Source organism: Bufo bufo, chromosome 2, assembly GCF_905171765.1.
Source record: "Bufo bufo chromosome 2, aBufBuf1.1, whole genome shotgun sequence".
NCBI lineage: Eukaryota > Metazoa > Chordata > Amphibia > Anura > Bufonidae > Bufo > Bufo bufo.
The window spans coordinates 437,180,020-437,197,568 of record NC_053390.1 but is presented as its reverse complement, the minus strand read 5'-3'; the positions used below and the strand labels follow the sequence as shown (position 1 = coordinate 437,197,568).

At 41.9% G+C, this 17,549-nt stretch overlaps 1 protein-coding gene across 1 annotated transcript in view; it reads left to right on the top strand.

The window, feature by feature from the left end:
- CPAMD8 (C3 and PZP like alpha-2-macroglobulin domain containing 8) overlaps positions 1-17,549 on the top strand; it is a 177,633-nt gene that overhangs the window by 93,791 nt on the left and 66,293 nt on the right. The window contains exons 24-34 of the mRNA XM_040417458.1: positions 293-591; positions 1,242-1,467; positions 2,360-2,536; positions 5,417-5,498; positions 5,588-5,744; positions 6,119-6,193; positions 6,374-6,539; positions 6,638-6,724; positions 7,622-7,758; positions 9,860-10,015; positions 10,150-10,212. Of these exons, the coding sequence (XP_040273392.1) occupies positions 293-591; positions 1,242-1,467; positions 2,360-2,536; positions 5,417-5,498; positions 5,588-5,744; positions 6,119-6,193; positions 6,374-6,539; positions 6,638-6,724; positions 7,622-7,758; positions 9,860-10,015; positions 10,150-10,212 (1,625 nt within the window). The remainder of the gene's footprint in view (positions 1-292; positions 592-1,241; positions 1,468-2,359; positions 2,537-5,416; positions 5,499-5,587; positions 5,745-6,118; positions 6,194-6,373; positions 6,540-6,637; positions 6,725-7,621; positions 7,759-9,859; positions 10,016-10,149; positions 10,213-17,549) is intronic.

Sequence of the window (17,549 nt, the reverse complement as noted above, 5' to 3'; positions counted from 1 at the left end):
GTCTTTCTTTGTCTGGAAAAGCATTTAAAGTGTAACGGCCTTTTTATTTTTATTTGTGTAATGTAGAGGAGCGTTGCTAAGGCTCAAAATGGGCCACTTTAGAGCTGTTTTTCTAGTAGAAATATATGATTTCAGTAATTAAAGTATATTACAAAAATGGTCAGCATCACTGCCCCTATACATTACACAAATAAAAATAAAATGGCAGTTAAACTCTAACATTTCTTCTACTACATGTTGCTGTCATCTTTCATATACTTTGTAAATTTATGCAGTGTCTTTTCTGGCCTAGAGAAAATTCAGATTTCTACTCCCAACAAGTTTGAGTATCAATATGTACAGAAGCCACAGCGAATGACCCACTTTGACTTGACTGTGAAAGCCCACAATAATGCCCATGTGGCGCTCTCATCAGGACCCCATGACATGGCTGAAATGATAGAGATTGTTATTGGTGGTCAACAGAACTCTAGAACCTGGATAACAACCAGCAAGATGGGAGTACCTGTATCCAGTGCAAACACTCCTGCGATCATATCTTGGGATGAGTTTCGAGCATTCTGGATTAGCTGGAAAAATGGTTTAATCCAGGTAAACAATTTTATATATATTTAGGGGGGGATATTTATGAAACCTGGTGTGCCAGTATTTTTCTATCTAAATTTTAAAAGTGATGTTGCATGCGGTAACTTGCACAAAATTTTGCAACATTTTGACCTCAGCACCTTGTGGGACCACTTTCGGTTTTGGAGTACAAAAGGAGTTGTGTTTTCTGCTTACAACACTTTTAAGGCAGATTTCTGATTTGTGACTTTTGAAAAAGTCCCCAAAAAAGTTGTACAGTGAGAGTGGGGTGGGGGTGAGAATATAGAAAAACTGTAATAGTATTTCTAGACAAGAGTGTTAAGTTTAATGACGCATTAAATTTGTTAAACACCATGCAGTGTTTGATAAATTTGCTGAAAGTACTCCAAACAAAACTCAAACAAAACTGACTTCAGGTAATCCCCCTCCTTTAGTGTATGATTATGTGCTCAGAAATTGAAAAGGTATCTTTTAACAAATGTGTTTGTATTGTGGCATCATCATTATTGATCTGTTTCTCTACTTGGCTGTCTTCAACAATTGTAATTACTATGTTTATTTAATTGACCTAATTTAAATACATGTTAAAATAGTAGACAAGTTTTCTGGGTGAAGACCACCCACCTCCCTTTCTTCTCTGTCTCCACCTTCCTCAGGTAGGACACGGCACAAAAGGCTCCAATGACTCTGCTATCTTGGAGTGGGAAGCTGGCAAGCAGCCGGACGTGAAGTTCATCGGCTTTTCAACTGGCTGGGGTTCCATGGGGGAATTTAAAATCTGGAGGAAGGAAGAGACAGATGAGAACCACAATGAGGCCTTTACCCTGGGCATCCCACACAATGTCATTCCAGGGTCCGAGAGAGCCACAGCTTCTATCATAGGTCAATATAATTATTTTAATTGATTGTGTTTGAACCAAACATCAATTACCTTTGCATGGTATATTATTAGATGGGTTGGAAAATTGTAGTGTACCATTTATGATTGTTACTTCACATACTAAATTATACATACTTTATGTAATAGTTTTTTCAAATCTAGTTAACTGCATGTTTAGGAAATATGGTTCATCCTAAATGTTTTGGGGAAAAAGTGCAAGTAATTAAGTAAAGGAAATAACAGTCTTACATTCATTGTAAGCTATGGATATTTTTGTTAATCAGTACTTAGGCAGATACATAAAATCATTGTGGTTGAACTATGGTTTTTCATTAGAGCAACTTCTGTTTCCAGAGAAGCAAGCCTAAAATTATAGGGGGGTGCTGATAAGTAGATAATGATTTTTAAGGTTGTCGGACTTTCTAAGCCTATGTACAGTTATGTACTTAGTACAATTCATCTATCATGGTCAACCAGCAAAACATCCAAAAAGTGTACTGACATGGAACATGCAGTGGAGTTTTGTACAGCAAAGCAGGGATATTTATAGCCTATATTGTGCCTAAAGTGAAAACTGAAATTAGGAAATTTCTGCCAATAGACTGTAAATATGGAATAATGTTGCCCCTTTGCTGTTATATGCCATTACTGATATGTGCTTCCTGAAGTAAAGTCCTCATCCAGCCTCATGGCTGTGCACCATTGAGACATTGATGTTGTGACATGGTGTTTAGTGAGGAGGACATTGAGTGTTTTCACACATTTAGACATGTTCTTGACATTGATTTTCCTGTACAGATCTTAATAGAGACAATCTTATATTGTTATTTATAATTCTAAATGTTTGAAAATCCATTTTTTGGGGTTCTTAACTATGCCTGAATTTAACCCTAGGAGATGTAATGGGTCCCACCGTAAGTAACTTGGATAACCTCCTTCGACTTCCATTTGGATGCGGGGAACAAAATATGATACACTTTGCCCCGAATGTATTTGTTCTAAAATATCTTCAGAAAACCAAGCAATTGTGTCCCGAAGTGGAGAATGAAGCTATGGACTACCTTTTGCAAGGTAATCTTATGAACTTTGGGGGACATTTATCAACACCTGTGCACCAGAAAACTGGCATCAAAAACTCATAAAATTTGGAGCATGACATGCTTGCACTAAATTGTGTGACTTTTTGAGGGTTTAGAGCCCTACATGCAACTTTTCCAAAAAGTGAGCAGGGTGGACAGTGCCTAGTCAGCATAGTCAAACCAACACATTCATGATGCTCTATGCCAGGAAACAGGTATAGATTATATGTGAAATCTATGCCAACACTCTTGGATCTGCACAGATGCACAAAGATTATTGAGAGAGTTGCACCCCTTAATAATTGTGGTGCATCTGATGCCAGCGGGAGATTTAAGACTAGCATTTACCCATATTTTCCAGACTTTAAGACGGTCTTTTTTTTTAGCAAGAAAGAATCTTACAGTTCACAGTCGGGGTCATCCAGCAGTGCCAGATCTGCCTGACTGCTTCCTTAATAGCTTGCGCTCCCTCTGTAGATGAATAGACTACTGTGCTACATGTATTAATTAATTGTCCTCCTAATACCCTGCTCACATATATACCTGAACTGCAGCATTCATCAATGTGCCTGCCTACCTGGCTGAGATTTCTAGCCCAGGGGGTGGCAATGCTCAATGGTGTCTGTGTGGGTTATGGTATTTTGAAGTCCAGGCAGGCTTGGGGCCACAGTCCTCAGAAGACAAGGTGCTTTGGATGGTAGTGTTGGTTTTTTCAAGCAATTGGTGGCATCACCAATAACTCAATCAGCCTCACTTCTGTAGCTTGCCACAGGCCAGTTATGTGAGCAATTATCACATTTAAATTCTAAATACACAAAGTGATCAATAATGGCCATTTTATTTATTGTTGATGAACCCCGGTGTTACAGAAAATGGTTATTATTATTTTATAAAATGGTCATAAGCTGGCTCACTGTAAAACCGTATTGCTAGTACACCTGAAACCAGTTTATACTTATGATTACTAGCAGGGCTGCACTGGGATGAAAAAGCAGCCTTGGCATACAAACCCCACCAGTGCACATGCAATATCTACCTAACCTCACCTCCACCTTCCCTGCTCATATCAGTAAAAAATAGCGGCACGTAACATAAATTTTATTTACTTGCTCATGTCTCTCACTGCTCAGATCGGATCATGTAATAAAATTTGAGACCCAGATCAGACCAAATAAAAAAAATGAACGCCTCTATTACACTACACTACAGACTGTAGGCTATAGTACACATTCACACACCATTACACTACATAAACACTAGATACACACTACTTACAGCACACCATTAACAAACACCCCACCATGTGTTATGTGCCTCCAATGAACCACCACATCACTAACAATAAAGACTGCTCCCCATACCCCCTCTTTCTCCTACAGACTGCTTCCTTTTAATCACCTATTTCTCATACAGACTGCTCCCCATGCCGCCTCTTTCTCATACAGACTGCTCCCCATGCCACCTCTTTCTCATACAGACTGCTTCCCATGCCACCTCTTTCTCATACAGACTGCTCCCCATGCCGCCTCTTTCTCATACAGACTGCTCCTCATGCCGCCTCTTTCTCATACAGACTGCTCCCCATGCCACCTCTTTCTCATACAGACTGCTCCCCATGCCGCCTCTTTCTCATACAGACTGCTCCTCATGCCGCCTCTTTTTCACACTGACTGCTCCCCCCCCAAAGAACCCTTTTTCTCACACAAACTGCAACTTATGCCTCCTCTTTCTCATACAGACTACTTATAATACCTCCTTTTTCTCATACAGACTGCTCCTCATGACCTTCTTTTTCTCACACTGACTGCTCCTCATGCCCTTCTTTTTCTCACACAGACTGCTCTTCATTCCCTTCTTTTTCTCCCACAGACTGCTCCTCGTGCCCTTCTTTTTCTCACACAGACTGCTCCTCGTGCCCTTCTTTTTCTCACACAGACTGCTCCTCATTCTCTTCTTTTTCTCACACAGACTTCTCCCCTGTGCCCTATTCTCTCATACCGTCTGCTTCCCAAGCTTCCTTTTTTCTCACACAGAGTGTTTTCCATGCCCCCTCCTTCTCACACAGGCAGCTCTCCATTACAATCCATCTCAAATGAACTGCTCCCTATGGCCTTCCTTTTCACATAGACTGTTCTCCATACCTCGCCTTCACAGGATTTTTCACATGTCCCTCCGATAAAATGCTCCAACTTGATCGCGCAGCCCGGCTTCTCTTCTGTCTTCTTCTTTGCTGTGTGCAGGAAAAGGACCTGTGGTGACGTCACTCCGGTCATCACATGATCCATCACCATGGTAAAAGATCATGTGACGGACCATGTGATGACCGGAGTGACGTCACCACAGGTCCTTTTCCTGCACACAGCAAAGAAGAAGACAGAAGAGAAGCTGGGCTGCGCGATCAAGTGGATTAAGGTGAGTTAAAAAAAAAAATAATTAACCCCTCCAGCGCTATTGTACTATGTATTCTGTATTCAGAATGCTATTATTTTCCCTTATAACCATGTTATAAGGGAAAATAATACAATCTACAGAACACCGATCCCAAGCCCGAACTTCTGTGAAGAAGTTCGGGTTTGGGTACCAAACATGCCGATTTTTCTCATGCGCGTGCAAAACGCATTACAATGTTTTGCACTCGCGCGGAAAAATCACGCATTTTCCCGCAACGCACCCGCACCTTTTCCTGCAACGCCCGTGTGAAAGAGGCCTAATGCTACCATAGGACTTGCACCTATTTTTGTTGTGTTTTGCACCGATTTATACAAAATCATGGCAGAACTCAATTTACACAGCCCTTGTTATGAAACTGCTTTATATAATTTATTTAATTTGTAGAACATTGTAAAAATTTCTACTTCTCGTCTTTTCACAGGTTATCAACGCCAGCTAACTTACAAGAGACAAGATGGCTCATACAGCGCATTTGGAGAGCGAGACTCATCTGGAAGCATGTGGTAAGAAAAAAAGAAGTCAGCAGAGTCTGCTCAATCTCCACTCACAACCACTTTGTTTTCATGCTCATTATACTGACTTTTTTTTCCAGGCTCACAGCTTTTGTGTTAAAATCATTTGCACAATCCCGTGGCTTCATCTTTATTGATCCATTAGAGCTTTCAGCAGCAAAAGACTGGATTATCCAGCACCAAAAGAAAGATGGCTCTTTTCCAGCCATGGGGCGAATTCTAAACAAGGATATTCAGGTAAGAAGATATTCTAGGAAAAACAGTTTGCGTAATTACGAGTAAAAAAAGCAAAATAAAATCATTTTTATAGGACAAAGAAACCAACTGTCCTGTTCTGTCTTAACAAAATGATTGATAAAATAATTAAGTTTCATGGGAAAAGCCTGAATTATATGTTCCGTTAAGTTAGTTATTTCAGTTTATTGAAAACTAATGTCTTCTATTGTACCCTTTCCTGTGGTTTCTGGCGCATAGACTATGTTCTCCTTAATCTTTCTTGAAAGCTAATTAAGCTCTTTCCAGTATAAACCAGTATATTATTAGTATTCATGGATAGTTTAAAAGTCCAATCCAGTGTAAGTATCAACTATTACTTCTCTTTTTTTGCACAGGGTGGGAATCATGGGAAGATTGCTCTAACGGCATATGTTGCAGCCGCTCTACTGGAAACTGGCGTCATATCTGAGGTAAGGGCCAAAGCAGATATTTTGAAAGGGCAAAAAATATACAAATTCCTTCCAAGTATGTGAAGAATAGAGGAAAACGGACATAAACCAAAATTTCAATAATATTCTGTCACATTACAGAATCATAGTCATTTCATTTTTTTATTCAACACCAAATAGTCTTTTTACTTGGTTTCTCAGGAAGAAAGAGTTTCTGTTTCAAAAGCCAAAATATATTTGGAAACCCACTTGTATTCAGCAAATGATCCTTATACCACAGCCTTGACTACGTATGCCTTGACACTGCTGCGTAGCGCTTACGCTCCTGCAGCTCTTCGGAGACTCAACAGCATGGCTATAACAAAAGGTATCTGCTCCTCACTTGCCTGGAAAACACTTGACATCTTTTAACAGTTATTATTTAGTATGTAATACAGTTAATCATTCTGTCTCTCACCATTTAAGATGGCTTCACTCATTGGAGTTTGACTGGCTCATCGGCAACAGAAGAGGACACCTTCATGGGTTTTAGTGATGGGCTGTCACAGTCAGGTAACACATATACATATGTCAAATTTGGAAACTTGCAGCATTGAAACAACAAAAATCACACACATTAAACTCATCTTCCTATTTTCTTGATGAATTGATAGATACAAAGGTGTTGCCATTTTAAATTAATTTGATCATCTCCTCTTTAACTTGTACTTGTGTGTTTGCTGGCACTACAAAGCACCATGTTTAATTGTGTCCTCTTCTTTACCCTCTTTATTAGTATAGTAAAATCTACTCTAGTCTACCTTTATATCTGTCACTGTGCACAGTAAGTAACCAAAGCGCTAATTGATCAATGGCAGCTTTCCTCAAGCTAAAAGTAGGTTTGAAGTGATGCCTAAACGATTATATCTAGCATGTCAGCTCTATGACTGTCATACATTTAGAATTTTTTTATGTAAAGTAGTTGAATCTTTTTTTATCAGCTAGTTATTTTTTTATAAAAATGAACAGTTAGGCAGTTCAAGTCTCTTCTGAGCCTTCAGCTAGGCATACCAGGCCAATTTACTGATATATATATATTGTGTACCTCCGATAGAAGGCTTCAACATCAGCTAATGTATAGTCATACAATGGCATATGTTGCCCCAATGTTAAAATACAAAAAAGTGAACTGCGCGGCATACATTTTTTGTGTTGACCCACTGTATAGGAAAGACCAGTCTACAATATACAGTTCAACAATAGTTACGTTACAGCATACCTGACCAATGGAGGCTATAAAGGATACTCTATTGGGATCCGTCAGTCAAATGGCAGCCAATGGATATATCCACTGTATGCACCAGACCTTTCCAGCAAATACACTGCATGATGTTTAAAAAAAATACAGCTGTGAGTCCAGCCTCCAAATCCCAGTCACCTGATGGTCCTTTTCTCTTTTCACTCATTCAGTGATCTCTGCAGAAGTAGAAATGACAGCTTATGCTTTGCTCACCTATACCCTTCTTGGAGACGTGGCATCTGCTCTTCCAGTAGTGAAATGGCTTTCCCAGCAACGAAATGCCCTGGGGGGCTTTTCATCAACACAGGTTAAAAATTGAATTTTAGTGTGTGCTTCAATGCATTATTTTGAGGATAACATTATAAGATATATTTATGCCCACTGGAACATAAGCACTAATAGAATGAAATTCTGTGATTTATGCTATATTTTGAACCTACCAACAAGCCTTCCTTGTCAACCTGGGTATAAGGAAGACGCTCTTTGGCCTTTCATAGAAAGGATTCTGTAAAGCATTTGTCCTTAAAAGGGTTTTCTGAGATGTTAATACTGATGACCTATCCTCAGGATAGGTCATCAGTATCTGATCAGTGAGGGTCCGACACCTGGGACCCCCAGCGATCAGCTGTCTTGAGAAGGGAGTGGCGCTCCTGTAAGTGTCAGTCTTCTCACAGCTCACCAAGCACAGCACCGTACATAGTAAAGTGGCTGTGCTTATTATCGCAGCTCAGCCGCATTTACTTGAATGGCCACATAAACAATGAACATGACGTGACATCATTGGCCTAGAAAGAAAGCAGAGAAAAGACCGTGGCACTCACAGGAGCTCCGGTGCCTTCTCAAACAGCTGATAGGCAGGGGTCCAGGGTGTCGGACTCCCACCTATCCTGAGGTTTGGTCATCAGTATTAAAATCTCAGAAAAAAACCTTTAAATCTTTGTAGTAAAACTAGTCATTTTTATGTTACATCCATATGAGGTGGAAATACTGCACAGTGGATTCTCCTCAACTGCTTTTCATGTGGAAAATCTGCACCATTTTACAGTAACAGCAAAGTAGATACAATTTTTTAAAACTCATCCACACACTATGGAAAAGTCTGCATCACATCTGCATGTTCCTTGAGAAGTAGCACCTCTATCTGGAACCCCCATAGAAATGAATGAAGTGGCTGCGTGCGTGCTCAACTGGTCGTTCCATTCATTTCAGGTACAGGGTTCCCGTTCTCGTGATCGGTGGGGGTCCCAGCTGTAGGACCCCCACCAATCTAATAGTTATTGTCTATCCTGTGGATAGGGGATAACTTCACACAACTGGAATACCCATTTAACAGTTACAGGATGATATGCAATTTCTTGTTTTTACCTTGATCAAATCCAACCTACTTTCTGAAAATTCATCCAGCAACCCACTACTTTAGACTGAAACCTAAGCATGGAGATGGTAGTCACATTTTCACTTGTTCACATCAGCGTTAGTGATAGAAGTGCCAGATCTGGGAGAAGCAGAGCTGGTAGGACTCCATTGACTATAAAAGTCCATCATTTTGCAGGACAAAATAGTGGAACATTTTGTGCTATTTTGTCCCGTATTTTTGACAGAATCTGCGTTGGAAGCCCCTAATGGAGTTTCACTTGCAGATGTGAACTCAGCCTCATATGTCTGTGTCTACTAACCACTTCAATAGTTCCTGTTTTTAGAAGAAAAAAAAACAACTGTGAATTAAATTTGGAAGTTTAGGCTGACACAACCAGACAAATAATTCTATGCTTCATGCACACGACCGTCTTCATATTGTGGTCCACAAACCATGATTCTGCAAAATACAGACACCTTCTGTGTGCACTTCACATTTTTCTCACTCCCATCAGTATGGACAAGAATAGAACATGTTCTGGAATTTGTGGAGCTGAAATACGGATGCAGACAGCACAGCGTTCACATCCATTTGCTGTCCGTTTTTTTTTGTGGACCCATAGAAATAAATGGGTTCACTAGTGATCCACAAAAAATGTTGTTCAAACGTGGATGCAAATTACATACATAAAAATGTGGTTCAGATACAGATGCAAATCACATAAAGACATAATTAAGCTAAAGCCTAAACAAGAGGAAATATAATATAAGGGAGGGGGCTAAAGAAGAAAAACAGAGCACATCAACCCACCAACCCATTATCATTTACAATGTACAGAAACCCCTTGGTTACAAAAGTACTGTTCTGTTCTATAGATCTTTGCATGTACATGGCATTTTATAAAAGAACACTGTAACCAGGAGTGACAGGGATAACATGAATCTAAAATAATGTTTAGGAATTCACTAGAGGCCACCATTTAGATTATTTACCTAATTTACTATATGGTTGTCTGTGTACAATATTCAAGTAAATTTGTCATTTTTCATAGGACACATGTGTGGCACTGCAAGCTCTGGCTGAATATGCAATCCTTTCCTATATCGGTGGTGTTAATCTCACAGTATCTTTGGCCTCAACCAACTTGGACTATCAAGAGACCTTTGAGCTTCATAGAATGAACCAAAAGATCCTGCAGAAAGCTGTGGTGAGCAGCGAATACAAATGGGTCTAGAATAAACCTAGGCTTTTTTTTTTTTACCAGTATTCTAAGTGCCATGGACTGCATATGTTTTATTTCATCTAACTTTACCAATGCATTATTTTCTCTTCTCATTTCAGATCCCGACAATCCCAACTGGTTTATTTGTCAGTGCAAAAGGAGAAGGCTGTTGTTTAATGCAGGTAAAATCATATTGAATTCATCTTGTAGCGTTTATTGCCTATTGAGCAGAAAATGCAACTTACAGTATAATACTGTGTATCACATATACAGTGGGGAAAATAAGTATTTGATACACTGGAGATTTTTGCAAGTTTTCCCACCTACAAAGAATGGAGAAGTCTTTAATTTTTATTGAAGGTACACTTCAAATGTAAGAGACACAATCTAAAAAAAAAATCCAGGAAGTCACATTGTATTATTTTTAAATAATTAGTTTGCGTTTTATTGCATGAAATAAGTATTTGATACAATAGTAAAACAGATTTGGTACAGAAACTTGCAATTACAGGGGTCAGATGTTTCCTTTAGTTCTTTATCAAGTTTGCACACACTGCAGCAGGGATTTTGGCCCACTACTCCATACAGATCTTTTCCAGATCTTTCCGGTTTCGGGGCTGTGGCTGGGCTACATTGAGTTTCAGCTTCCATCAAAGATTTTCGATTGGGTTCAGGTCTGGAGACTGGCTAGGCCACTCCAGGACCTTAAAATCCTTAGTTGCCCTTGCTCTGTGTTTTGGGTCATTGTCATGCTAGAAGACCCAGCCACAACCCATATTTAATGCTCTTACTGAGGGAAAGAGGTTGTTGGCCAAAATCTTGCTATACATGGCCCCATCCATCCTCCGTTCAATACAGGGCAGTCATCCTGTCCCTTTGCAGAAAAGCACCGCCAAAGTATGATGTTACCACCCCATGCTTCACGGTTGGGACAGTGTTCTTGGGGATGTACTCATCCTTCTTCCTCCAAACACGGTGAGTGGAGTTGATACCAAAAGTTCTATTTTGGTCTCATCTGACCACATGACCTTCTCCCATGCCTCCTCTGGTTCATCCAGATGGTCATTGGTGAACTTCAAATAGGTCTGGACAAGTGCTGGCGTGAGCAGGGGGACCTTGCGTGCCCTGCAGGATTTTAATCCATAACAGGGTAGTGTGTTACTAATGGTAATCTTTGAGACTGTGGTCCCAGCTCTCTTCAGGTCATTGACCAGATCCTCAAGTGTAGATCTGGGCTGATTCCTGACTTTTCTCAGAATCATCCTTAACCTGCGAGGCTAGATCATGCAAGGAGCCCCAGACCGAGGAAGATTGACAGTTTCTTCCATTTTCAAAAAATTGCGCCAACAGCCTTCTCGCCAAGCTTCTTGCCTATTGTCCTGTAGCCAATCCCGGTATTGTGTAGGTCTACAATTTTGTTCCTGGTGTCCTTAGACAGCTCTTTAGTCTTGGTCATGGTGGACAGGTTGGAGTGTGATTGATTGAGTGTGTGGACAGGTGTCTTTTATACAGGCAACGAGTTCAAACAGGTGCACTTAATACAGGTAATGAGTGCACAGTAGGAGGAATTCTTAAAGAAAAACTAACAGGTCTGTGAGAGCCAGAATTGTTGCTGGTTGGTAGGTGATCAAATATTTATTTCTTGCAATAAAATGCAATTTTTTTTAGATTCTGTCTCTCACAGTTGAAGTGTACCTGTAATAGAAATTACAGACCTCTCTATTCTTTGTAGGAGGAAAAACTTGCAAAATCGCCAGTGTATCAAATACTTATTTTCCCCAAATAATGCAGACAGCAAATTCTGATCTCCTGCTGTAGGGAACTCCTTTTTTTTGGTCTGCATTAATTTATACATCAAGTAACCAGTGTGCTGAAAGGTAAGCTGTGGGAAATCCTAATTTCCTGTATCATTTTCATTGTTTAAAAGAAACGCTCACACAAAGAGTTTAGGCACATAAGCAAGTTGGTGTGGGAGCTCCAAAGAATGATATGGTCATGTTTGACCCTTACTGGTACAGCTATGCAGCAGTGATGACTAACGTATAGGATCATTGTCATAATTTGCAAAGCTGAAAGCAGCAAAATGCTTTAGTGATATCGGCAATAGTCCGTGAACTGGTGTGGAACTAAACCAACTGTCACATGGATATAAATAGTTTGATTTTCTAGGCAGTAATAGCACAATTGGCTGTATAATAATAAGAGGCCTTGAAATTTTTCAATAAAAAGGTGACCATTTTTTAGCATGTCCTGGTATAAGGCTACATTCACACGACAGAGAAAAAAAGGCCATTAAAAACTGACTCATTGCATGGGAATGCCTTTGGGTAAGGCGCCAGGCCCTGATGGTCTACCGATAGGGTACTATAAGAAGTTTCTCCCATCCCTATTGCCCCAGTTGACGAAGTGGTGTCAAGCGCTGGCGAGGGGTGTATCTCTCCCTAGCCAGGCTCTAAAGGCCATGATCACAATCATTCATAAAGAGGGTAAAGACGCGAAAGAGTGTGGTCATTATAGGCCGATCTCGTTGCTAAATTTGGATATAAAGATTTGGGCCGAACTTTTAGCCTCCAGGCTGACCTCTTTACTACCCAAGATCATTAATAGGGAACAGGCTGGCTTCGTGATGGGCAGAGAGGGACACTTCCAATCTTGTCGTCTCATTAACGCCATCCTGTGGTCAAAACTTAAATCACAGCCTCTCGTGATGTTGAGTATCGACGCCGAGAAGGCTTTCGATTGGGTCGACTGGTTGTACATGCAGCGTACCCTACACAGGTTTGGAGTTCCCTCTGAGTTCATACAAGCGATAATGTCTCTTTATAGCACCCCCAGCGCTAGAGTACGAGTTAATGGCACACTGTCAAACCCGTTCCCTATCACCAACGGCACCCGACGGGGGTGTCCATTATTCCCGTCCCTGTTTATAATGGTTATGGAAACGCTACTACAAGCGTTCCGCGATAACTCATTGATTAGAGGTCTGCAGGTTGGGCTTGCTGAACATAAATGTGCAGCATTTGCTGATGACTTAATGCTTCTAGTCACAAACCCTAGACAAGCCTTTCCTCTGATTTTTAGATCTTTTCTCCACCTTTGGAGAACTATCTAACTTCAAAATAAATTACTCTAAATCGGTGGCGATGGGAATATCACTGCCAGTCGCCACGCTGAAGGCTCTCAAAACGACACAGCCATTTAAATGGAATGACGTTTCCCTTACATACTTGGGTGTGGAACTCACAAGCGACCCCTCAAAATTGTATAACATCAATTATTTATCCCTCTTAAGGAAAATACAAACCCAACTGCACTCGTTATCGCTCCCGTGGGGCTCGTGGATAGGCCGCAAGAATGTCCTGCAAACGTATATAGTTCCAAAGTTGCTTTATTGGTTACAAATGGTGCTGATTAGTATTCCGCACGAGTCCGTCAAATGTTTGTTATTCCTCTGGAGGAGTAAGAAACCCAGAGTGGCTTATGATAGATTAATTAGTCCCCGTTCACAGGGAGGGTTCGGCCTCCCAGATTTAGCTTTTTACCATAAAGCCATACAACTAAAGAGATGGCTACTTCTTTGTGTACCGGCCTACAGACCCCTGGGAGCAGATATTTAGCTTGCGATGTTGACAGAAAAGCAGTTAGCGGGCCTATGGGGACTTAATCTACCTGATGCTAAACCAATGGGGTTAACCACAAGCCTTTTCATGACAGTTAAAAACCTCAAGGGCTATATGGAACCTTTTTTGACTCCATCCTACAATTTACCAGCTATGGCTATCCCCTTGTTAAAAGCTGATACGCCATCCATTCCACAATTCTGGGGACTACTCAAGAACACTTCATTGGCATCCCTCCTTGCCAGATTAAAGACAGAGGGAGACATAACCTCGTTCTGCTCTGACTTAGTGGGAGTGAAAAATTTACCTACCAAACCCCTGATAGCGACCTTTTACGGGCTCCCGAAGATCCATAAAGGGACTAATCCGCTTAAGGGTCGCCCCATAGTGTCAGGTGTTAATTCACTTACTCAGAACTGTGGGGTGTATTTGGATAAAGTGTTGAGGGAGTTCGTTGTGTCCCTCCCAGCATATACGAGGGACACAATGGACTTCCTCAACAAAATAGATGCTTTGACTCTTGACCCTGACTGCATTTTATGCAGTATTGATGTCGAGGCGCTTTATAGCTCCATTCCACATCAGCATGGCCTCAAAGCCATTGAGTATTTTCTTTGTGCTAGGGGCATTCAATATGACCTACATAACAAGTTCATCATCAGGCTTCTTGAGTATACCCTGACTCATAATTTTTTTCTATTCAATTGCAAATTCTACCACCAGCTCAGGGGGACGGCGATGGGGAGCCCTTGTGCCCCCACCTACGCAAACCTCTTCCTGGGCTGGTGGGAGGATACCCTCGTTTTCCCTGACCACGATGTATGGTGGTCCAGAAACATACAGTTCTGGACTCGCTATATAGACGACGTGTTCGTCGTCTGGAAAGGAGGCTCCATTGAGCTAAAAAGATTTATATCTGTCCTCAATATGAATGAGATCGGACTCCACTTTACCTTTGAACAACATCCGTCTAGCATTACATTCCTTGACGTCAAGGTTACTATAATGGGGGATCGGCTTTCCACGAATATCTATAGGAAAGCCACGGCCACGAACTCCCTCCTTCACTGGAGCAGCCACCACCCTACCTCCCTCAAACGCGGTATCCCTAGAGGACAATATTTACGGGTGCGGAGGAACTGCTCCAGTGATGAGGCCTTCTTTCAAGAAGCGAGGGCCCTTCGTGATAGATTTGCAGTCAGGGGATATCCCCAACCAATACTCAGGGAAGCCTTTAAGCATGCACAGAGGAGAGAACGGAACGATCTTCTTATCCCTAAAACAAGGGGATTGGATAGCCCCCAACCCACGAGAATCATCTCTAATTTTGACACAGCCAATCAGAATGTCAAGAAAATCCTAAGCAAATATTGGCCCATTTTGAGAATGGATCCCGACCTCTCTGAGGTCGTGACTGATCGTCCATCTGTCTCGTACCGACGGGGCAGAAGTCTTAGGGATCGTCTGGTGGCCAGCCACTTTATGCCTCCCGCTAAGACGGGGACTTGGCTTGATCGTAGGCCAGTTGGCCTTTTTAGATGTGGTGATTGCAAGGCTTGTGCATTCTTGAATACAGCGAGAACAATTACAGGATCAGTCTTGGGTCAGACCTTTCAGATACGTGATTTTATTAATTGCAAATCTAGGGGTCTCGTCTACCTGTGTCAATGCACCTGCCCCCTTGACTACGTAGGGAAAACCATTAGGGAATTCAGAAGACGAATCCTGGAACACGTTAATGATGTGAAAAACAAGTAAGTCACCCCGATTGCGACACACGTTAATGAAGTTCACGGGGGTGATCCGGGATGCCTCCGTTTTACTGCACTTGAACTGGTACATCCATCTCCACGTGAGGGTGATTGGGACAGGAGGATCCTACAAAAGGAAAGCGAATGGATCCATAGACTCCGGTCCCAATCCCCCCGCGGGCTAAATGAAAGATTGACTTTTTCATGCTATTTATGACCTGTCTTGCTCCTTGGCCTTCTGACCTGCTTCCGATATTTCCTTCCTCTTCCCTTTTCCTTTCCTCCCTCTCCCCCCCCCCCCTCTTCTCCCCTCATCCTGCCCTTGCAACAGGTGGGCTCGGTCGTTATTCATGTCCCTTTACTGGGCCGGGTGCGTGAAGCACCGAAATTGTAATTATCTCTAACAGTGATGATAAATGGCTTCACTGTTTTCACTATATATCGTCCTATCATTATATTCTTTATCGATTCATGCGACAATCCCCTGTCCTTTCCACATGTCCCCCTGATCACCTACTTTCTATGATTGTGGTTCTATGGGGCTGGATGATACTGTTGCTTTGAAATGGCAACTTTTCTATTCATCTTTACCCTCATCGAGCCCTCACCTCTCTATTCTACCCATATAGATGTGTCAGATCCGGCTGTTTGCGCTCCATGCTGGAACGCAGGGTCCCGGGGAGATGACGTCATGACTGCACGCCGACCATGCGATTAGTTTGCTGTGGAGGTGCGCTCCAGGCTGAAGCGCATATGGCGATGACGCCACTTCCGTGGGCTCATACCGGAAGTCGCGCGGCGTGCGTTCCACTGTGGAACGCACGCTGACTTCAATGGAATCAACATGCTCCCCAACATGATACACGGATCGGACCAATGAGGGGCAGTGTTTTGGGCTTCTGCCCAGACACAGATGTGCACTATCAGTGAACTTTAGGTGTTCACTATAAGAGGGTGGAGTGCAATATTTTGGCTTGAATACTCTATTATGTTTCTAGCTCACCCTTTTTGATACGTGTGTTACGCCATATGAACATCACTAACACGATTGGTCTCAGCGCACTCCATTATCTCCAAAGGAGTTTTTTGCATTATCTTTGAGTCTGATCGTGACTTTATCAATATATGGAATTTTCCCTATACACTGTGAGTGATTCCTCTCAATATAATCTATGTCTGTGGTGGTCCGTCACATTCTGGTGGTGCGGTGTAGACGCACTCCTTTTTCTTTACAGATATCTACCTCTCTTACGTATGATATACGTGTGTGATACATCAGGACTGTTGGTATATGTCTTTTTGTCCCTCCCAGGATTATTATCTGGTCCAAATAATTCTTTATTTTGATTACTGAATGTCACAATTGACACCATTGAACGGTTATGTTACGGATGTGCCAACTGTATCTGGGCCTCCGTCCGTCTATCTTGTATTCCGCTCGAATCTATTTGTTTATATCTACTATTTTTACCTATCACCCCCTGATGATCCCACACCGTGGGGGAAACGCGTTGGGATTTACCACGGTTTAATTCTGTGGCATCTTTTGTCATCCTATTTAAGTGTTTTATGCTATTCTGTAGTCGTGTGCACCGTGTACCGGATGGTAGTTCCTATCATCAGGTCTGTATATACGGTGCCTTTGTAGCATCTATCTGATCCTCTCTGTCCATGCCCATACCAGCCCACTACTATTTGTATAACTACCTATACTCATCACCCTAGGGCCTAATAGGAGTTGTTAGCCAGGTTCGAGGACAGGGGGGCTCCACCTTCAGGGGCCGCCCCTTGGCTCAGGGCCAAGTTTTAGTATACGTAACTAGGGTCAACTACCCCACTCCCTGGCAGTATCCTCTGGGTGGCCTGGCATGGGTCTGGACACATAAGGACATGGTTGCTGTTTTGTTATATTAAAGTCTATTTATATTATATTTTTGTAAAGGGTTATGCTGTAGCTGGACCACAATTGTTTGACCTCTGACCCAATAGATACTTATTTGTAATTGCTGGATGCTGACATCCTACAATTTACCAGCTATGGCTATCCCCTTGTTAAAAGCTGATACGCCATCCATTCCACAATTCTGGGGACTACTCAAGAACACTTCATTGGCATCCCTCCTTGCCAGATTAAAGACAGAGGGAGAC